The sequence below is a fragment of the Melanerpes formicivorus genome, unplaced genomic scaffold (assembly GCF_026170545.1).
Source record: "Melanerpes formicivorus ecotype bairdi unplaced genomic scaffold, bMelFor1.0.p_v2 SCAF_85, whole genome shotgun sequence".
Taxonomy (NCBI): Eukaryota; Metazoa; Chordata; class Aves; order Piciformes; family Picidae; genus Melanerpes; species Melanerpes formicivorus.
Window position 1 is genome coordinate 777,805 of NW_027142437.1, and position 22,936 is coordinate 800,740.

General features: G+C 48.8%; 1 protein-coding gene across 3 annotated transcripts in view; it reads left to right on the plus strand.

Moving 5' to 3' along the window:
* Positions 1 to 22,936, plus strand: part of PHIP (pleckstrin homology domain interacting protein) — a 163,403-nt gene that overhangs the window by 105,551 nt on the left and 34,916 nt on the right. For all 3 annotated transcript variants that reach the window (XR_010990687.1, XM_068165151.1, XM_068165152.1), the window contains exons 24-29: positions 5,361 to 5,480; positions 13,431 to 13,538; positions 13,925 to 14,049; positions 14,809 to 14,891; positions 20,861 to 20,972; positions 21,179 to 21,240. Coding sequence is in view for 2 of the 3 variants with exons in the window: in XM_068165151.1 (XP_068021252.1) it covers positions 5,361 to 5,480; positions 13,431 to 13,538; positions 13,925 to 14,049; positions 14,809 to 14,891; positions 20,861 to 20,972; positions 21,179 to 21,240 (610 nt within the window). In the remaining variant the exon portion in view is untranslated. The remainder of the gene's footprint in view (positions 1 to 5,360; positions 5,481 to 13,430; positions 13,539 to 13,924; positions 14,050 to 14,808; positions 14,892 to 20,860; positions 20,973 to 21,178; positions 21,241 to 22,936) is intronic.

The window sequence follows — 22,936 nt, forward strand, 5'->3', positions numbered from 1 at the left end:
CCATCTTTTCTTAGACCAGAAGCTTCCTTTCAATTCAGTATTGGTATAACATGGGCCTGTGTTTTTTAAGCTACACTGAAAAGAGACTCCCTGTTTAATTGCATTTTCTTTTAGGCCAGTGCAATGCTGTAAATATGATTTCCCCATCATTTCCATGATGTATGATATTTGCATGATGATTGCCACTGTACTTCCAGCAAGGGGAATAGAATAGAATAGAATAGAATAGAATAGAATAGAATAGAATAGAATAGAATAGACGAGGTTGGAAGAGACCTTCAAGATCATCGTGTCCAACCCATCAACCAATCCAACCCACCTAATCAACTAACCCATGGCACCAAGCACCCCATCAAGTCTCCTCCTGAACACCTCCAATGATGGGGACTCCACCACCTCCCCAGGCAGCCCATTCCAATGGGCAATCACTCTCTCTGTGTAAAACTTCCTCCTGACCTCCAGCCTGAACCTCCCCTGGTGCAGCCTGAGACTGTGTCCTCTTGTTCTGGTACTGGCTGCCTGGGGGAAGAGACCAACCTCTGCCTGGCTACAACCTCCCTTCAGGTAGTTGTAGAGAGTGATAAGGTCACCCCTGAGTCTCCTCCAGGCTAAGCAGCCCCAGCTCCCTCAGCCTCTCCTCACAGGGCTGTGTTCCAAGCCCCTCACCAACTTCGTTGCCCTTCTCTGGACTCGTTCCAGCAAGTCAACCTCCTTCCTAAACTGAGGGGCCCAGAACTGGACATAGGACTCAAGGTGTGGCCTAACCAGTGCAGTGTCCAGGGGCAGAATGACCTCCCTGCTCCTGCTGGCCACACTGTTCCTGATGCAGGCCAGGATGCCATTGGCCCTCTTGGCTGCCTGGGCACACTGCAGGCTCATGTTCAGCCTGCGATTGACCAGTACCCCCCAGGTCCCTCTCCACCTGGCTGCTCTCCAGCCACTCTGACCCCAGCCTGTAGCTCTGCATGGGGTTGTTGTGGCCAATGTGCAGAACCTGGCACTTGGCTGTGTTCAATCTCCTGCCCTTGGACTCTGCCCATCTGTCCAGCCTGTCCAGGTCCCTCTGCAGAGCCTCTCTACCCTCCAGCAGATCAACTCCTGCCCCCAGCTTGGTGTCATCAGCAAATTTACTGATGCTGGACTCAATGCCCTCATCCAGATCATCAATAAAGATGTTAAAGAGCATGGGCCTGTGATTTTAAGCTACCCTGAAAAGAGACTCCCTGTTGAATTGCATTTTCTTTTAGGCCTGTGCAATGCTGTAAATATGATTTTCCCATCATTTCCATGATGCATGATACTTGCATGATGATTGCCACTGTACTTCCAGCAAGGGGAATAGAAAGGTTGGCAGAGTATCAGCTTTGCTGAGACTCTTGGGTATGAAATCCAACCTGTGAGGTGGTTGTTGCTGCTCTTTGCTTAGTCTGCTTTTATTGTTGTTGTCATTTGGGTTTTGTGCCAATACTAATAGTATCATGGGACCTTTATTGATGATCTGGATGAGGGCATTGAGTCCATCATCAGTAATTTTGCAGATGAAAGCAAGCTGGGGGTAGGAATTGATCTGTTAAAGGGTAGAAGGGCTCTGCAGAGGGACCTGGACAGGCTGGACAGATGGGCAGAGTCCAAGGGCAGGAGATTGAACACATCCAAGTGCCAGGTTCTATACATTGGCCACAACAACCCCATGCAGTGCTACAGGCTGGGGTCAGAGTGGCTGGAGAGCAGCCAGGCAGAAAGGGACCTGGGGGTGCTGGTTGATAGTAGGCTAAACATGAGCCAGCAGTGTGCCCAGGGGGCCAGGAGGGCCAATGGCATCCTGGCCTGCATCAGGATTTGTGTGGCCAGCAGGAGCAGGGAGGTCATTCTGCCCCTGTACACTGCACTGGTTAGGCCACACCTTGAGTCCTGTGTCCAGTTCTGGGCCCCTCAGTTTAGGAAAGATGTTGACTTGCTGGAATTGATCCAGAGAAGGGCAACAAAGCTGGGGAGGGGTCTGGAGCACAGCCCTGTGAGGAGAGGCTGAGGGAGCTGGGGTTGCTTAGCCTGGAGAGGAGGAGGCTTAGGGGTGACCTTCTTGTTCTCTCCAACTCCCTGAAGGGAGGTTGTAGCCAGGTGGGGGTTGGTCTCTTCTCCCAGGCAAGCAGCACCAGAACAAGAGGATACAGTCTCAAGCTGTGCCGGGGAGGTTCAGGCTGGATCTTAGGAATAAGTTTTTCACAGAAAGAGAGACTGGCCATGGGAATGTGCTGCCCAGGGAGGTGGTGGAGTCACCATACCTGGAGGTGTTTAGGAAGAGCCTGGTTGAGGCACTTGGTGCCATGGTTTAGTTGATTAGATGGTGGTGGGTGATAGGTTGGACTTGATGATCTCTGAGGTCTTTTCCAACCTGGTTAATTCTGTATTCTGTAAGGTAAAAGATCAGAAAATTGATGGTGGTGTAGTACTGAAACCTTCAGTTTAGCTTTTTATTACAGCAGTAAGACCCACTGTCTATCTACTATTTCCACTTAGATGAAAGCTGCACTGGGTGTTTGGGGAACCTTGCAGCCATTTATCATGCTTGTGTCCTGGTTATCCAGGTGCAGGAGGTCTCCGAGTCAGTTTTTAAAGCTGACCTGCTACTTTCTTGAATGTTAAGAAAACATTAGGCTGGAAGGAATAGCAGAAAACTCTCCCTCTGCCCCTAAGCAGGATTGATCAAGAGGATCAAGAAGGGATTGGATGTGGCACTTGGTGCCATGGTCCAGGCATGAGGTCTGTGGTGACAGGTTGGACTCAATGATCCTCGAGGTCTCTTCCAACCTTAGTGATACTGTGAGACTGTAATTCTACCTGGAATTCCTGACAGGTGTTTGAAGCTTCTTGTGATGAAGATTCTCCCTCCTTAGTGGGCAGAGAGCTCAGAGTCTGGTAGAAAGTTCTGATTCTTGAACATCAATCACAGTTAGGCCTTTCTGCTGAGGAAAGAAGTTTTGGCCATCTTTGTAGCCAGGCACAGACTCTTGGGAATTAAGGAAGCAGAGAAAGAATGTCACTCCTCTCTCTTAATGCACAGGCTGTCAAGATCTTGAGTGGTGCTTATATTTCTAATCCCCTTCTACCACAGTTTAGGAAGGAGGTTGACTTGCTGGAACGAGTCCAGAGAAGGGCAACAAAGTTGGTGAGGGGTTTGGAACACAGCCCTGTGAGGTGAGACTGAGGGAGCTGGGGCTGCTTAGCTTGGAGGAGAAGAGGAGACTCATGGGTGACCATATTGCTCTCTACAACTACCTGAAGGGAGGTTGTAGCCAGGTGGGAGTTGGTCTCTTCTCCCAGGCAGCCAGCACCAGAACAAGAGGACACAGTCTCAGGCTGCACCAGGGGAGGTTTAGGCTGGAGGTCAGGAGGAAGTTTTACACAGAGAATGTGATTGCCCATTGGAATGGGCTGCCTGGGGAGGTGGTGGAGTCACCATCACTGGAGGTGTTCAGGAGGAGACTTGACAGGGTGCTTGGTGCCATGGGTTAGTTGATTAGGTGGTGTTGGATGATAGGTTGGACGCGATGATCTTGAAGGTCTCTTCCAACCTCGTCTGTTCTCTTCTATTCTAAATCAATCTAACAGATGGTACAGCAATGAAGGAGGGCAAGGAAGGAGCCCTCAGGAAGATCAGAGAATACAGAACAGTAGTTTTTTTCCCCTTAGGGGCAGGCACAAAGTGGCTGCTGCTTAGAAGGGGGTTGGAAGGGGATGAAATTGAAAAGGTTTGCTAAAACTATGAGTGGTCTAGAAATTAATAAATGCAGAGTGATTTACTTACTCATTTTGTTACAGTGAGGTGTAACACCTAATGACACAGGCATCAACCTTTCCCCATTCCACAGCCACCCTCTGAAAGCAAACCAACCCCAAACCACCTGAGCACCTAATCAGGCTGTGGAACTGATTACTAAAGGATTTAGTAGAGTTTCAGAAATGATTACATAAAGTCGCTGGGACTAGTCTCTTCCTGATGATTAACTGAGTTCAGGTTGGGCTTCCAGAGGGTCTTACACTGATGATTAAGCTGTGAATTCCCACCAAGGGCAGACTTTCTGTTTAAAGGCTATTCCTAATTACTAATTAGTTAGACAGACTTTACAGGGATGCAGTGCAACAGTTTCTCACAAGACAGACCTGCTTGAACCTCAGAATCCACAAAGTGCTTCTGTGTCAGCAGACAGGATGGAGGGAAGGGAGGCCATCCAGAGGGACCTGGATAGGCTGGTGAGGTAGGCGCAAGCCAACCTCAGGAGGTCCAAGAAGAGCAAGGGCAGGGTCCTGCATCTGGGTGGAGGCAATCCCAGGCACAAATCCAGGCTGGGCAGGGACTGGCTGGAAAGCAGCCCTGAGGAGAGAGCCTTGGGGGTGCTGGGGGAGGAGAAGCTCAACAGGAGCTCTGTGTGCACTTGCAGCCAGGAAAGCAAATCAGATCCTGGGCTGCATCAGGAGAAGTGTGGCCAGCAGGTCGAGGGAGGTGATTCTCCCCCTCTGCTCAGCTCTGGGGAGACCCCACCTGGAGTACTGCCTCCAGTTCTGGAGCCTCTATTACAAGAGGGATCTGGAGGTGCTGGAAGGTGTCCAGAGAAGGGCCAGGAGGATGAGCAGAGGGCTGGAGCTGCTCTGCTATGAGGACAGACTGAAGGAGTTGGGGCTGTTCAGTCTGGAGAAGAGAAGGCTCCCAGGTGACCTCATTGTGGCCTTCCAGTATCTGAAGGGGGCTACAGGAAGGCTGCGAAGGGACTGCTCAGGATCTCAGGCAGTGATAGGACTAGGGGGAATGGAATGGAGCTGGAGGTGGGGAGATTGAGGCTGGAGGGGAGGAGGAAGTTCTTCCCCATGAGAGTGGTGAAGCCCTGGAATGGGAATGGAATGGGTTGGGGCCCCATCCGGCTGGCTGAGGCTCTGGCCAGGCTGATCCTAGTGTGGGGTGTCCCTGCCCATGGCAGGGGGGTTGGAATGAGATGATCCTTGTGGTCCCTTCTAACCCTGACTGATACTATGACCTAGTTACTAGCGTGTTGATAAATCCAGTCTTTGTTGGAAGAGCTTCACCACCTCTAAAACCAACAAACTAAAGACAGAGCCAAACAACAACCAACAAGAAAGAAACCCAGAACCAACCCCACTTAATGTTTCAGCTAACTAATGTTTGTTGGTCATGACAATCCTGTAAGCAGTTCACTAAGATTTATCTTCACACTGGCAACAATTTTCTTTTTCCATTAAATGCTCTTCAGAAAGGGCAGCTGATTTCAATGAAACACTTCCCAAAACCCAAGCCTTCCCCAGATGTTAATTTAGTCACATTCATCTTCTGTGTGCTTTTTCTTCAGAGGCTGGCTGTGGGAGTTCTGGCAGAGAATGGTCTGACCCTGGAAGAATGGCTGCCTTCAGCGTGGATCACGGACACTGTTCCTCGTCGCTGCCCGTTTGTGCCACAGATGGGGGATGAGGTATTGTAGTTTGTGCCTCTGCCTTCTTTCAGCTTGGTTTTGCCTTCCTCATTTTTAACTGTGTGGGTTCCCCCCGCCCAGAGATTTACTACCAGAGTATTTGGGGGTTTCTACAAAACATTCTTTTGTTCTAGTTCAAATTTGCTTTTGCTTCCTCTCCACTTCCCAATACTTAAACCATTCTGCACAGTGTTGCTTTGACTTTGCTGTTATGCCATGCTGTTACAGTGACATTCCTTCTTGTACCATGTACAGCGTGCTCATTCACTCACAATATGTGGAAGCTGTGTGAGGTGCTTTTAGAACTAGTTCTTAGTTGTAGAGCATCTTGTATGCTGAAGGATAGTGAGAAATCAAATAGGAACTGAAGTTAGTATCATAGTAGTGTCATAGTATCAGTCAGGGTTGGAAGGGACCACAAGGATCATCTAGTTCCAACCCCCCTGCCATGGCCAGGGACACCCCACACTAGATCAGGCTGCCCAGAGCCTCAGCCAGCTTGGGATTAAACACCTCCAGGGACGGGGCCTCAACCACCTCCCTGGACAACCCATTCCAGGGCTTCACCACTCTCATGGGGAAGAACTTCCTCCTCCCCTCCAGCCTGAATCTCCCCACCTCCAGCTTCATTCCATTCCCCCTAGTCCTATCACTCCCTGAGATCCTGAGCAGTCCCTCCCCAGCCTTCCTGTAGGCCCCGTTCAGATACTGGAAGGCCACAATGAGGTCACCTGGGAGCCTTCTCTTCTCCAGACTGTACAGCCCCAAATCCTTCAGTCTGTCCTCATAGCAGAGCAGCTCCAGCCCTCTGCTCATCCTCGTGGCCCTTCTCTGGACACCTTCCAGCCCCTCCAGATCCCTCTTGTCATAGGGGCTCCAGAACTGGAGGCAGTACTCCAGGTGGGGTCTCCCCAGAGCTGAGCAGAGGGGGAGAATCACCTCCCTTGCCCTGCTGGCCACACTTCTCCTGATGCAGCCCAGGATCTGATTTGCTTTCCTGGCTGCAAGTGCACACAGAGCTCCTGTTGAGCTTCTCCTCCCCCAGCACCCCCAAGGCTCTCTCCTCAGGGCTGCTTTCCAGCCAGTCCCTGCCCAGCCTGGATTTGTGCCTGGGGTTGACTTGGATTGCCTTGATTGCTTGGAAAACCTCAGACTTGAGGCAAAAAAAAGGAACTAAGCGAATAGAATAGATGATGTTGGAAGAGACCTTCAAGATAATCGTGTCCAACCTATCATCCAACACCACCCAACCAACTAAACCATGCAACCAAGCACCCTGTCAAGTCTTCTCCTGAACACCTCCAGTGATGGTGACTCCACCACCTACCCAGGCAGTCCATTCCAATGGGCAATCACTCTCTCTGTGTAGAACTTCCTCCTGACCTCCAGCCTAAACCTCCCCTGTCACAGCCTGAGACTGTGTCCTCTTGTTCTGGTGCTGGCTGCCTGGGAGAAGAGGCCAACCCCCACCTGTCTACAACCTCCCTTCAGGTAGTTGTAGAGAGCAATAAGGTCACCCCTGAGCCTCCTCTTCTCCAGGCTAAGCAGCCCCAGCTCCCTCAGCCTCTCCTCACAGGGCTGTGTTCCAAGCCCCTCACCAACTTTGTTGCCCTTCTCTGGACTTGTTCCAGCAAGTCAACCTCCTTCCTAAACTGAGGGTCCCAGAACTGGACACAGGACTCGAGGTGTGGCCTAACCAGTGCAGTGTCCAGGGGCAGAATGACCTCCCTGCTCCTGCTGGCCACACTGTTCCTGATGCAGGCCACACTGTTCCTGATGCAGGCCCTCAGGAAGGAGGATGGGGGAGGATGGTTTGGGTTTTGTGGTGAATGTCTTGGGGGTTATGTTTTGGTTTGGGCTTTTTAAGGGGTTTTGTTTGTTTGTTTTGTCTTTTAAGGGCCATCTGTTGTGAGGCAGAACTCTGCTACTGTCCTTTTCACTGATGTTTCTGATAGTTAAAAACTGCTGCTGGTCTCCTAACAACCACAAAGCACAAGAGCAGTTTTGTGTATATCTGTGTTTCACATGAACTAACTGTAGCACTTTGTAATCACAGGGCCATGGTCTCAAAACACAGTAGCTAAAGGCCACCAACCAGTTTCTGCTTTGGAATGTATAGCATATGTACAGTGAAGTATAGACATAAGTGGTGTCATAAGGCAGTCTTGCAACCCAGAGCCTGCATGTTTCCTGAATCCCCTCAGGGTTAAAACAAGGGGAAATGGCTTCCTTATGCTGTGGTCTGTTGGCTCTTCAGGGAGTGGAGTGTTTCTGAGGTAGTAAACAGAGTCCTTTCGTAGCTCACACCTTCAGAATGGAGTTGGAGAAATACTTGACTGTGGTGACTAAGTTGATTAAACTTTATCCTGACCTAGAGCTGTGTGTAAGCACCACCTTAGAAACTGAATTGGGAGCAGAGGTTGCACATGCAAGCAGTTTTGTGTTTTCCCAGATTGCTTCACTGCTGCAGTTCACAGCTCAGTTGTGCACAAATTACATTGGCATTGCTAAGTGAGGGAGGCAAGGGGAACTTCAAGCTGAGGGTTGCAACTGGAGCAAACTCTCATGTATTTATACCCTCCAGCAAGCATGTTTTGGAGGCTGTGCTGTTCAAAAGATCAAGTCCAAATAAATATATTTGCTGCTTGATACCATCTGGATACAGCGAAGCAGCCAAGGGTTTATCTCTTCCATATTAGATGGGAGACTTGAACATATCACTTGAGGAAGATGCACTAGTGAGTGTGTTTTGGCATCTGCTGAAGAGCTTGTGCAGTGAGTACTGGCAGTATCTAAGCAGGCTGAAAATAAACTCTATATTGGTGAACAGGAAATTTCCTGACCTGGCCTAGGAGGCAGAGGGAGAATGGAAAGAAATCAAGCTGCTCTAGCATTTCATCTCTGATACTTGTGCCTCCCCAGGTTTGCTTAAGATGTGAAAAGAAGCTGTTCATCAAAAGAGTTACTTTTGAGATCCACAGATCAGCTCACTTAGAAGATCTGTGCCATGGCTTAGTTCATTAGGTGGTGTTGGGTGATGGGTTGGACTTGATGATCTCAAAGGTCTTTTCCAACCTGGTTAATTCTATTCTGTACTATTCTGATCTGAAGAGGTCTTCTGTGGCCTTCAAACATTTTGGGGAATGGTTGATATGTTTTGTGAGCTTTGGGAGGAGAGGTATTTCAGATTTGTTCTCCTACAGCTGTCCAAACAGAGCAAGAGAGTAGTACTATATTTAGTTACACTCAGTGCATAAGAATAGCACACACCATCCCTTTTCCTGCTCTGAATACTGCCATTTACAGACTCTTGTCATGTGCTTGAGGAGCAGTGGAAGCACACCTGAGAGATGAGACTGCAATTTCCATGCCTGATTATCAATACACAAGGCACAGCCATTGGAGTATTCTGCCATTAGCACAAGAAAGAACAATTTTGTCTGGGTGCTACAACAAACAGAGGCTCTGCAGGGGGACCTCAACAGGCTGGACAGATGGGCAGAGTCCAAGGGCAGGAGACTGAACACATCCAAGTGCCAGGTTCTGCACATTGGCCACAGCAACCCCATGCAGTGCTACAGGCTGGGGTCAGAGTGGCTGAGAGCAGCCAGGTAGAGAGGGACTTGGGGGTGCTGGTTGATGGTAGGCTGAACATGAGCCAGCAGTGTGCCCAGGCAGCCAGGAGGGTCAATGGCATCCTGGCCTGCAGCAAGAACAGTGTGGCCAGCAGGAGCAGGGAGGTCATTCTGCCCCTGTACACTGCACTGCTTAGGCCACACCTCGAGTCCTGTGTCCAGTTCTGGGCTCCTCAGTTTAGGAAGGAGGTTGACTTGCTGGAACGAGTCCAGAGAAGGGCAACAAAGTTGGTGAGGGGCTTGGAACACAGCCCTGTGACAAGGAGAGGCTGAGGGAGCTGGGGTTGCTCAGCCTGGAGAGGAGGAGACTCAGGGGTGACCTTATTGCTCTCTACAACTACCTGAAGGGAGGTTGTAGACAGGCAGAAGTTGGTCTCTTCTCCCAGGCAGCCAGCACCAGAACAAGAGGACACAGTCTCAGGCTGCACCAGGGGAGGTTCAGGCTGGAGGTCAGGAGGAAGTTTTACACAGAGAGAGTGATTGCCCATTGGAATGGGCTGCCTGGGGAGGTGGTGGAGTCACCATCACTGGAGGTGTTCAGGAGGAGACTTGCCAGGGTGCTTGTTGCCATGGGTTAGTTGATTAGGTGGTGTTGGATGATAGGTTGGACTCGATGATCCTGAAGGTCTCTTCCAACCTGGCTTATTCTATTCTAAACCAGCACAAGCCAGAATTTAACAGGACTCAACTGAATTTTTTCTGGGAAAAGATATGAAATCTCTTTTTTCCATAGATCTCTTTCTAGTTTGCTCTCCTGACAGGAGACTGGGTGCTTACAACTGTTTGCAAAATCAGTGTGTTTCACTTCTGCAAGTGGTTGGTGAATTTATCTACAGGTTTTGCAGACTGTAGGAGGAATTGTTTGCAGCCTGTGTCACTGAGTGAATCTCCTTGGTTTGATTCACTGGAAGGTATAGGAAACAATTGTCACAACCTTGAAAAGGTAATTCACAGGTGTTTAGATCTCAGTGGCCTCTGTTCCTTTCCTGCCAGTTGAGATGGTGACAGTGCTCAGGAGATTCTCCCCCCAGTGCTGTCATACCTCCTGTACTGAGTGTGCATTTTTACCCCATCAGGATAATGTGTATGTCAAACACCTGGAAAAACAAAAGTTGAAGAAATTGTGGCGCTGAGGCTTACTCCAGAAATACATAAATAATAATTGCCATGTAACATTGAGAGAGTTCAGTACCTCCTAATGGAGAACATTGAGAGAGGTCAGCAACTCCTAATGGAGAAACCTGACAGACAGAATCATAGAATTGTTAGAGTTGAAAGGGACCTCAAGGATCATCCAGTTCCCACCCCCTGCCATGGGCAGGGACACCTCACACTACAGCAGGTTGCTCACAGCCACATGTTAATAACATTTTATGATACAGGTAGTTTTGGAAAGCAGCTGGAAATGGAATCACAGAATGCATCAGGTTGGAAGGGATCTTCAAAGGTCATCGTGTCCAACCCCCCTGAAGTGAGCAGGGACATAGTCATAGAATGATTGGTATTGGAGAGGCCTTGAAGATCATCTAGTTCAAACCCCCCTGCTGTGAGCAGGGTAGTGATGTTTAGAGATGATTAGTCTGATGCAGGGGGGCTTCATCTACAGTATTGTCACTGAGAGAAAAGTGCCAGGAGTTCAGAAGCAAGAGCTTAGGCTAAATGTAGAGGGAGATGTGCTTTACACTGTGTTGAAACCCAACCAACTGTATTCAGCTTCTCCCCACTTCATTCTGGAGACAGTCACATCTGGGGCTCTGCAGTCTGGATCTGATACACAGCAGAGTATGAATGGATGTTGGGAAGGCTTGCTGCAAGCTGTTGCTGAGGCCAAGTCAAAGAAATCAGATGCTTATAGACAGTTATGCCATTGTGCAAACATTGGTGTGTTTGTTTGGATTAATGTGTTTTAAAACTGACTGAGAGCCTTTCACTCTGGCTTTTGGTGTTAGACCCTTGCATTTAGAATCATAGGATTGTTAGGGTTGGAAGGGACCTCAAGGATCTACTAGTTCCAATCTCCCTGCCCTGGGCAGGGACACCTCACACTACAGCAGGTTGCTCACAGCCACATCCAGCCTGGCCTTCAAAACCTCCAGAGCAGAGGCTTAAACCACCTCCCTGGGCAACCTGTGCCGGGCTCTCACCACCCTCATGGGGAAGAACTTCTTCCTAACATCTGATCTGAAGCTACCCATTTCTATTTTTGTTCCATTCCCCCCAGTCCTGTCACTCCTTCATACCCTCAAAAGTCCCTCCCCAGCTTTCTTGTAGCCTCCTTCGGATACTGGAAGCCCACAATTAGGTCTCCTCGGAGCCTTCTCTTCTCCAGACTGAACAGCCCCAACTCCCTCAGTCTGTCCTGATAGCAGAGCAGCTCCAGCCCTCTGACCATCTTTGTGGCCCTTCTCTGGACACCTTCCAGCACCTGCAGATCCTTCCTGTAATAGAGGCTCCAGAACTGGAGGCAGTACTCCAGGGGTGGTCTCACCAGAGTAGAGGTGGAGAATCACCTCCCTTGACCTGCTGGCTCTGCTTCTCTTGCTGCAACCCTGGTTGGGTTGGCTTTCTGGGCTGCAAGTGCTCACTGCTGGCTCCTGTTGTGCTTCTCATCCACCAGCACCCCCCAGGTCCTTTCCTTCAGGGCTGCTCTCAAGCCAGTCCCTGCCCAGCCTATATTGGTGCTTGGGATTGCCCTGACCTAGATTTGAACTGGTGTTCCTTCATCCTACTTGAGGGGAATCCCACAGTTCTGGTCTGGGGCACTTTTAGTGGATTTGAAAATGTGGACTGCAATGTATTGGATTGCAGCTGTTTAGCAGACCTTTGTTCCAATTAGCTTGAGGATCCTTTGGTTTGCATTCCAGATACCTTCCTGGTATATGTATACATATATATATATATATATATATTTAAGGTTTTCAGCTTATTTCTTCATTACAGTGATCTTACACAAAGCATTCATCCACTTGGTATTGTACACACAAGGATCAAAGTAAAGTGAGCAGGCTCTGGATGTCTGAACCATGGACATTTATAGTGGGAAGGATTTGAAAGCTTTTTAATAAGCACTCACAAGGTCTGTTTGCAGCTTGGTCATGCCTGTGTCAGGCTGCTCATTTGGTGGTGTGGGAGCACCCAAATCTTAGCAGAACAATGATGAAACAGCTGAATTTGCCTTCTGCATTCTAGTTCTTGTTAAAAAAAGCTAGGATTAGCCAGCCAGGCAGTGAATTTAGTGATACTTGATTGTCACCTTAGGGCTGCCCTTACCAGTAACTGGGTAGGTTAGTGGGATTTGTCATTGGATTTAGTGGTACTTTATTGTCACCTAGGGCCTGTCCCTACTAATAGTCATAGTATCATAGTATCAGTCAGGGTTGGAAGGGACCACAAGGATCATCCAGTTCCACCCCCCCTGCTATGGGCAGGGACACCCCACACTAGATCAGGCTGCCCAGAGCCTCAGCCAGCCTGGGCTTAAACACCTCCAGGGACAGGGCCTCAACCACCTCCCTGGACAACCCATTCCAGGGCTTCACCATTCTCATGGGGAAGAACTTCCTCCTCACCTCCAGCCTGAATCTCCCCACCTCCAGCTTCATTCCATTCCCCCTAGTCCTATCACTCCCTGAGATCCTGAGAAGTCCTTCCCCAGCCTTCCTGTAGCCCCCTTCAGATACTGGAGTGAGCAGAGGCTGTCCCTTCCTTCCTGACCAGGGAAGGTGGTTGGAGCCCCATCCCTGGAGGTGTTTAAGCCCAGGCTGGCTGAGGCTGTGGCCAGGCTGCTCTAGTGTGGGGTGTCCCTGCCCATGGCAGGGGGTTTGGAACTAGCTGATCCTTGTGTTCCCTTCCAACCCTGACTGATACTATGATACTACTATGACACTTGTGCCCTGGGATAAGACAAGGGCAGTGGATGGAAACTGCAGCACAGGAAGTTCCACCTCAACATGAGGAAGAACTTAACTGTGAGGGTCAGAGAGCACTTGGAGCAGGCTGCCCAGAGAGGTTGTGGAGTCTCCTGCTCTGGAGACTTTCAAGACCGGCCTGGATGCATTCCTGTGCGACCTGTATGACCCTGCTCTGGCAGGGGGGGTGGCATGGAATGGAATGGAATAAACCAGGTTGGAAGAGACCTTCAAGATCATCGTGTCCAACCTATCATCCAACACCATCCAACCAACAAGATGGTCAGTCTGGAAGATCTCCAGAGGTCCCTTCCAAGCCCTAACACCCTGTGATCTAATTCTTATCTACAATTTAAGCTTTAACCTGTAACTGCCTCTGTTAAGTGACTGTCCCTTTTCACTTGCAGGTGTACTACTTCCGACAAGGCCACGAAGCCTACGTTGTAATGGCTAAGAAGAACAAAATCTATAGCATTAACCCCAAGAAACAGCCCTGGCATAAGATGGAATTACGGGTAGGCTTGCTCTTCTGTCCTTGCCTGTGTCTCTTGGAAACAAGCTGAAAGAGGATTCTCCAGACAGATGTTTCTAATGTGCTCTTGATGATTTAAGGAGAGAAAGTGAACTTGATCAGCTGAAATCAGACCTCCAGCCACACTCCTTCACGCATCTGCTTGAGCAGATGAGGTGGTTACACTTCAGAGCTGAATGTTTCTCAGGGAAGCCAGGTGGTGAAATAGCAGCTTGTTTTGAGAGGCTGCATTTCAGAGGCTCGATTTCGACATGTTCTGGCAGAACTCTTGCTGTCTTTACAGTGTATTAGTGTTTGCCTAGCTCAGGAAGTTGTTACAGTCCTCTTAACTAACCTCCGTGGTGGTGCATGGCGTTGTCTTTATTCCAGGAGCAAGAGCTGATGAAAATAGTTGGGATAAAGTACGAGGTGGGATTGCCTACTCTCTGCTGCCTGAAGCTAGCTTTCCTTGACCCTGACACGGGTAAACTGACTGGAGGATCATTCACCATGAAGTAAGGAAAGCAATATTGTACTCAAAGTGGGGGCTTTCTTGTGGGGGAGTGAGGTTGTGTGGTGGGTTAATGCCCATTCTGACATCAAAAATCAAAGCAGGGTGGAGGGCTTGTGGGTGCTTTGCCCTCCCTGCAGGGCGTTTTCCCCCTGGGAAGCTGAGTCTGTTCCACTCCCCCCTCCCTGCCCAGCTAGGGTATAAAAAGCAGGGCACTGCAGCTATTAGCTCTCCTTTTGGCTCCTGCCTCCCCTGGATGAGAGCTACTGCAGCTGCCCTCCTGCTCCTTTGCCACGTGGTCAGGCCTGATCCTTCTCCCTGCAGCCTCTGTGCCTCTTCAGAGAGAGACTGGTTTTGTATTATTCTTTTTTGTCCCCCTCCAATCCATCCTTGTTCCTTGCCCTTGTAAACCTTACCTGTTATTGTTATATATATATTGTTTAAAGAAAACTCTTTACCTCTCTACTTCTACTTCTCTCCAAATTATTGTTTGGTGGATTTTTTCCTTCCTTTTTCTTCCCCTGTCTGCTGGGAGGGAGGAGTGGGGAGTGGGGGAGAGATTCTCAGCCTTGCCCCCATCAGAGCTCTCAACTCCCAGTTAAGGCTTAAACCCTCACAGGTTGAAAGTGAAAAGATACCCTCAGTGTTGTGGCTTGAGCTTTTGCCTTTGAAGTAACTGAATGCAAAGTGTGAATTTGTAATGCAGGTACTTTATGCTTGTGCTGTTTCATTGCTTAATAGTTGTCTGTTCTGTTGTGCTTAGGTACCATGACATGCCAGATGTCATAGATTTCCTAGTTTTGAGGCAGCAGTTTGATGATGCAAAACACAGGCGATGGAATATAGGTGAGTTGTCTAGAGGGGGTGTTTTGGAGTGGGGTTTGCTTGTTTGTCTTTCTAAGCCTCTGCTTCCTTTCATGAGAGCTTGCTAAAAAGTAGGCTGTGGTAAATAAATCCTAACACTGTGCTGAAATGGAGGAATAAGCTCTATCCATATGTGGATGTGCAGTCCTACTTTGTCCTTGACTGAAGCTACAGCAAGGCAAACAAAACACTGCAGGTCATCTGCAAAGGTGCAAAGAAAATGAAATCCCAGTTGTGGCAGGAATTAAGAATTCTGCCTAGAAATATTGAAGTTTCCTGGTAACTGATAACTTATTCATAGAATGGTTTTGCTTGGGAGGGGCCTTGAAGATCTGGTTCCACCCCCCTTGCCACTAGACCAGGTTGCTCAAAGGCCTCTTCCAACCATGACCTCCCTGGGCAACCTGTTCCAGTGTTCTCACCATCCTCATTTACTGTAGCTTGCACCCTACTCATTGTAGCTTGTCTTTCTCTTTCTCTTTTGGACTGAAGGCCTTCTTACAGCTGCATGGGAGACTTGACAGGGTGCTTGGTTGCATGGGTTAGTTGGTTGGGTGGTGTTGGATGATAGGTTGGACACGATGATCTTGAAGGTCTCTTCCAATCTGTTCTATTCTGTTCTGTTCTGTTCTATTCTGTTCTGTTCTATTCTGTTCTGTTCTATTCTGTTCTGTTCTATTCTGTTCTGTTCTATTCTGTTCTGTTCTATCCTGTTCTGTTCTATTCTGTTCTGTTCTATTCTAGAAGTTTTTGTTATTTAATTTATTTTCTTTTCCTTTAACTTTCTGAGATCTCTGCATGAAATACGAAAGCACTTTCTTCACCATGTGAAATTTGTGATCTCTGGGTTGTACAAAGAGAATCCTCTCCTCTTCCCGTCTCTTCACTTGTTTGGATTCTGTTCTAAACTCATATGGTTTAGTTTCACTGAAGTGTATACAGTTGTAATTGGTTTTGCTTTGCCCATGCTTAGCTGGGAGAATGCCCATGACAGACATGTTAGAATAGAATAGAGTAAACCAGGTTGGAAGAGACCTTCAAGATCATCGTGTCCAACCTATCATCCAACACCACCTAATCAACTAACCCATGGCACCAAGCACCCCATCAAGTCTCCTCCTGAACACCTCCAGTGATGGTGACTCCACCACCTCCCCAGGCAGCCCATTCCAATGGGCAATCACTCTCTCTGTGTAGAACTTCCTCCTGACCTCCAGCCTAAACCTCCCCTGGTGCAGCCTGAGACTGTGTCCTCTTGTTCTGGTACTGGTTGCCTGGGAGAAGAGACCAACCTCTGCCTGTCTACAACCTCCCTTCAGGTAGTTGTAGAGAGCAATAAGGTCACCCCAAGTCTCCTCTTCTCCAGGCTAAACATTCCCAGCTCCCTCAGTCTCTCCTCACAGGGCTGTGTTCCAAACCCCTCACCAACTTCGTTGCCCTTCTCTGGACTCGTTCCAGCAGCTCAACCTCCTTCCTAAACTGAGGGGCCCAGAACTGGACACAGGACTCCGGGTGTGGCCTAAGCAGTGCAGTGTACAGGGGCAGAATGACCTCCCTGCTCCTGCTGGCCACACTGTTCCTGATGCAGGCCAGGATTCCATTGGCCCTCTTGGCTGCCTGGGCACACTGCAGGCTCATGTTCAGCCTACCATCGACCAGCACCCCCAGGTCCCTCTCTGCCTGGCTGCTCTCCAGCCCCTCTGACCCCAGCCTGTAGTGTTCTCTAGTCAGATCTATTTCCTAGCCATCTTTTCTTCATGATACTGAAGATCACCTTTATAACTAGGAGGAGGGAAAGCTGCATTATGACAAAAGGATCCTCATGCCGGTTGTTTTCAGAATGACAGGCAATACCTGTTCTCACTCAGAAGAGCAGCCTTAGATTGTCCCTGTAGCTTCAAGAGGTCAAGCATTACTGATTCCTCAGAGTTCACAATGAACTCTATTCTCCTAATGGAGAACACTGCATGATACCATGTTTACAGTCTTACAGGCACTGTTAAATCCTTTCCAGTATCTCAATATATTCTGTGAAGTGGCATAGAATCATGGAATTGTCAGGGTTGGAAGGGACCTCTAGGCTCATCCAGTTCCAACCTCCCTGCTATGGGCAGGGACACCTCACACTAGAGCAGGTTGCTCAGAGCATCATGCTCTGAAGGTGAAATATTGATAGCTTTCTTATTGTTTTATTACCAAAAAAGGTCAGTGTTCACAGGGTCACAGAATCATTGATTCTACAACAGACCTCTGAGCTCAGCAAGTCCAGCCTGTGACCTAACAGCACCACATCGCCCAGACCATGGCACTAAGTGCCACACTCAACCCCCACACTGGCACTAAGTGCCACATCAAGCCCCTGCCATGGGCAGGGACACCTCACACCAGATCAGGTTGCTCAGAGCCACATCCAGCCTGGCCTTAAAAATCTCCAGACCTGGGCAGTCCATTCCAGTGTCTAATTCCTCTTTCCATCAGGAAGTGCTTCCCAACATCCAACCTAAACCTCCCCTGGGGCAGCTTCTGGCCATGTCTTCTCATCTTCTCACAAGTTGCCTGGGGAAGAGCCTGACCCCCACCTTAAATTCCCAAATACATTCCTACAGTTTATTCTTGGCTGAAAAGCACACAGCTGCCTTGCCAGCATTTCTTGCCCCTTCAGGCAAAGCATCAGAGAGGAGAACGGGCAACTTCAGTGCCAGAACGTGATGGGGTAGCTGATGGCCTGTGCAGCAACAACTGAATCAACACATTTCATAGTATCAGTCAGGGTTGGAAGGGACCACAAGGATCATCTAGTTCCAACCCCCCTGCCATGGGCAGGGACACCCCACACTAGATCAGGCTGCCCAGAGCCTCATCCAGCCTGGGCTTAAACACCTCCAGGCACAGGGCCCCAACCACCTCCCTGGACAACCCATTCCAGGGCTTCACCACTCTCATGGGGAAGAACTTCCTCTTCACCTCCAGCCTGCAAATATGCTGCCTCCTTAGTCTGTATTTGCTGTTTTCTGAATGCTGGCCTCTCCTAAACTGGAATGGAATGAAGCCTGGAGGTGGGGAGATTCAGGCTGGATGTGAGGAATGCTGTGGCTCTTGAGCAATCGGAAGCAGCTCCCATTTATACTCTTCCTTGAAGTGGTTTTGATCTGCTTAATCTGCAGCCCCACCAAGGCACTCACAGTTGTACCCACACATCTCTTTCTAGAACTGCTCACTGCACCAGGGCATGCCATATTGGGAAACTGTGCTTCAAGGACTCTTCAGAGTCATTTACTCCCTTTCAAACAAAGCATCAGCCCTTGGTTACATTTGTGATCTTGCATTTCAGATATTTCTGGTACCCTTGGTTCTGTGGCATTCAGCACAATGAGAACTATTAATGGAGGCTTTGTACTTGCCCTAGAATTACTTGCAGTCTATTAAATGTGTGTATATACATATATATTAAATGCATTAAGGCAAGCAGAACATTTTTGAGAATCAATAGGTTGCCCAGGGAGGTGGAGGAAGCTTCATGCCTGGAGGTTTTGAAGGCCAGGCTGGATGTGGCTGTGAGCAACCTGCTGTGGTGTGAGGTGTCCCTGCCCATGGCAGGGGGGTTGGAACTAGATGACCCTTGAGGTCCCTTCCAATCCTGATGATTCTATGAATATATTTACTTCCTATTCATTCAGACAACTCCAGCAAACATTTGATCAGTGTGGAGATGTACTGAGAGAGAAGCAGCATTAGAATCATCGAATCAATAAGGTTGGAAAAGACCTCAGAGATCATCAAGTCCAACCTATCACCCAACAACTCATGACTACTAAACCATGGCTTCAAGTGCCACATCCAATCCCTTTTTCAACACCTCCAGTGATGGTGACTCCACCACCTCCCTGGGCAGCACATTCCAGTGACCACCAACTCTTTCTGTGAAGAACTTTCTCCTCACCTCCAGCCTAAACTTCCCCTGGTGCAGCTGGAGACTGTGTTCTCTTGTTCTGGTGCTGGGTGCCTGGGAGAAGAGACCAAACCCCACCTGGCTACAATCTCCCTTCAGGTAGTTATAGAGAGCAAGAAGGTCTCCCCTGAGCCTCCTCTTCTCCAGGCTAAACAACCCCAGCTCCCTCAGCCTCTCCTCACAGGGCTGTGCTCGAGGCCTCTCCCCAGCCTCACTGCCCTTCTCCCTGCAGCAGTGTGTGTACAGTGAGGTCCTGCACAAACAACGTGCAGCTCTTGGCATCTCAAGTTTAAATTACATGTCTTGGCTTGAGCAAACTGCAAATACTTCGCTCAAAACTGTTTCTATAGTCTGTTACAGAAGTTGTTGGGCTTTCTGATGCTGTGTAATACATTCATTCACACATGTAAAGAGAATAAACCTCTGAGTTCCCTTTCAGTAGCACTTCAGAAACAAAGGAGGAGCAGCTCAGCAAGCACGTTAGATGTTCCCTGTACAAGTGTGTCACAGTGCTCAGTTACTTTAAGTGAGCCTGTAGTGTTTGTTGCATGGAGATTGGACTTCAGAATTGTAGCATTAAAATGCCTTATCTCTTAGCTGTAATTAAGAGATAAATTTATATATAAGCTATATATAAAAGCTGGTCAATGGTGGGCTGAACATGAGCCTGCAGTGTGCCCAGGCAGCCAAGAGGGCCAATGGCATCCTGGCCTGCATCAGGAACAGTGTGGCCAGCAGGAGCAGGGAGGTCATTCTGCCCCTGTGCACTGCACTGGTTAGGACACACCTTGAGTCCTGTGTCCAGTTCTGGGCCCCTCAGGTTAGGAAGGAGGTTGACTTGCTGGAACGAGTCCAGAGAAGGGCAACAAAGCTGGGGAGGGGCTTGGAACACAGCCCTGTGAGGAGAGGCTGAGGGAGCTGGGGCTGCTTAGCCTGGAGAAGAGGAGGCTCAGGGGTGACCTTATTGATGTCCACAACTCCCTGAAGGGAGGTTGTAGACAGGCAGAGGTTGGTCTCTTCTCCCAGGCAAGCAGCACCAGAACAAGAGGACACAGTCTCAGGCTGTGCCAGGGAAGGTTTAGGCTGCAGGTGAGGAGGAAGTTCTACACAGAGAGAGTGATTGCCCATTGGAATGGGCTGCCTGGGGAGGTGGTGGAGTCCCCATCACTGGAGGTGTTCAGGAGGAGACTTGATGGGGTGCTTGGTGCCATGGGTTAGTTGATTAGGTGGTGTTGGATGATAGGTTGGACACGATGATCTCAGAGGTCTCTTCCAACCTGGTCTTCTCTCTTCTTCTCTCTTCTTCTCTCTTCTTCTCTCTCTTCTCTCTTCTTCTCTCTTCTTCTCTCTTCTTCTCTCTTCTTCTCTCTTCTTCTCTCTTCTTCTCTCTTCTTCTCTCTTCTTCTCTCTTCTTCTCTCTTCTTCTCTCTTCTTCTCTCTTCTTCTCTCTTCTTCTCTCTTCTTCTCTCTTCTTCTCTCTCTTCTCTCATCTCTTCTTCTCTCTTCTTCTCTCTTCTTCTCTCTTCTTCTCTCTTCTTCTCTCTTCTTCTCTCTTCTTCTCTCTTCTTCTCTCTTCTTCTCTCTTCTTCTCTCTTCTTCTCTCTTCTTCTCTCTTCTTCTCTCTTTCTCTCTCTTTCTCTCTCTTTCTCTCTCTTCTTCTCTCTTTCTCTCTCTTCTTCTCTCTTTCTCTCTCTTTCTCTCTCTTCTCTCTCTTCTCTCTCCTCTCTCTCCTCTCTCTCCCTCTCTCTCCTCTCTCACAGATTTGCAACTCATCACTATTTTTTATGCCATAGTGACTTCCCTTTGGTGTAACGAGCAGCCTTCAGAAATAATTCAAGCTTCTCTGTTTGTTTTTATAACTGAGTGTGATTCATATTTGCCTGTGGGTGCTGCAAGTGTTCAGAAAGATTTCTCTAGTCAAGATCAAGCCAAAGTTATCTCAAGTGCTTTTCTTGGAAGGAGTTGCCTTGTATTGATGAAATTGTTTTGTGTTCTTACCTAGGTGATCGATTCAGGTCAGTGATAGATGATGCTTGGTGGTTTGGAACAATTGAAAGCCAGGAGCCTCTTCAGCCTGATTATCCTGACAGCTTGTTTCAGTGCTACAATGTCTGGTTAGCAAATTTACCTTCAATCTCTTAGTTCAATTATCTCACTTGAAGCCCTGACTGAACAGCTTGCTCCCACTCAATGCAGCCATGCACCTCCCTGTAGCAGTGTGTCATAATCCTCTATAAATAAGTTATGTGACAAACATTGGATGATTGCCTTCTTGAAGCAATATTAGATGATAATTCCCATGTGATTCTTTTTCTTCAAGCTGGGACAATGGTGATACTGAGAAGATGAGCCCTTGGGACATGGAGCTGATACCAAGTAATGGTATGGTACACTAATAATGCCATTTGCTTTAAGAGTTTATTTAAAGAAGGGGGGGGAAAAATTGTATGATTATACCTTAACAACCCTGCTTCTCTTGGGGAGTGAGGGGAAGGCCCACAAACCACAGTGAAGGATGTGAATAGAATAGAATAGAATAGAATAGACCAGACCAGACCAGGTTGGAAGAGACCTTCAAGATCATCACGTCCAACCTATCATCCAACACCACCCAACCAACTAAACCATGCAAGACCATCCTTAAAAATAATTGCTAAACTAAGAGCAGATCAAGAGAACTGAACTGTGACAGCCTGTGCAGCCATACTTGTACAAGCTGAAGTGTATGTTGGAAGTAGAAATGTTCCCCAAGCTTGCAAAAAGTGAGGGGCAAAGATAAACCTGTGGCCTGTGTCAGTTTTGAGGCAGCTGGCTTCTCCAAGACCTGGCTGCGTGTCCTCAGACATTCAGTGCATACAAGATAGAACAGAACAGAGTAGAATTAACCAGGTTGGAAAATATCTTGGAGATCATCAAGTCCAACCTATCACCCAACACCATCTAATCAACTAAACCATGGCACCAAGTGCCTCATCCAGGCTCTTAAACACCTCCAGTGATGGTGACTCCACCACCTCCCTGGGCAGCACATTCCAATGGCCAATCTCTCTTGCTGGGAAGAAATTCTTCCTCACATACAGCCTAAACTTCCCCTGGTGCTGCTCGAGACTGTGTCCTCTTGTTCTGGTGCTGGTTGCCTGGGAGAAGAGACCAACCCCCACTTGGCTACAACCTCCCTTCAGGCAGTTGTAGAGAGCAGTAAGGTCTCCCCTGAGCCTCCTCTTCTCCAGGCTAAGCAGCCCATGTGTCGGCGAGAGCACAGAATCACAGACTGTTAGGGGGCTGGAAGGGATCTCCAGGGATCACTGAGTCCAACCCCACTGCCAGAGCAGGATCACCCAATTGGGTAAGAGCAGGACTTGCTCCCTGTCTGGCCCAGCACATGAGGCTGGTAGCCTCCCTGCAGAGTGGGCACTGCTCACACACAAGAGTGCAGTAGCTTTTCCTTCCTCACTGGAGTTGGTGTGTTCAAGATTTAATAATGGCATAGTTAAAAAATGAAGCAGGATCAGCTCTCTCCCCTTGTGCTTTAGGAGACATTGGATAATACTCATAGTATCAGTCAGGGTTGGAAGGGACCACAAGGATCATCTAGTTCCAAACCCCTGCTGTGGGCAGGGACACCCCACACTAGGTCAGCCTGGCCAGAGCCTCAGCCAGCCTGGCCTTAAACACCTCCAGGCACAGGGCCCCAACCACCTCCCTGCACAACCCATTCCAGGGCTTCACCACTCTCATGGGGAAGAACTTCCTCCTCCCCTCCAGCCTCAATCTCCCCACCTCCAGCTTCATTCCATTCCCCCTAGTCCTATCACTGCCTGAGATCCTGAGCAGTCCCTCCCCAGCCTTCCTGTAGCCCCCTTCAGATACTGGAAGGCCACAATGAGGTCACCTGGGAGCCTTCTCTTCTCCAGACTGAACAGCCTCAACTCCTTCAGTCTGTCCTCACAGGAGAGGTGCTCCAGCCCTCTGCTCATCCTCCTGGCCCTTCTCTGCCCCCCAGGAGCAGCCATCAATGTGAATTCTTTTAAGTCAAAATCTGTTGATTTCAACTTCAGCTCTCACTTCAACCCATCCT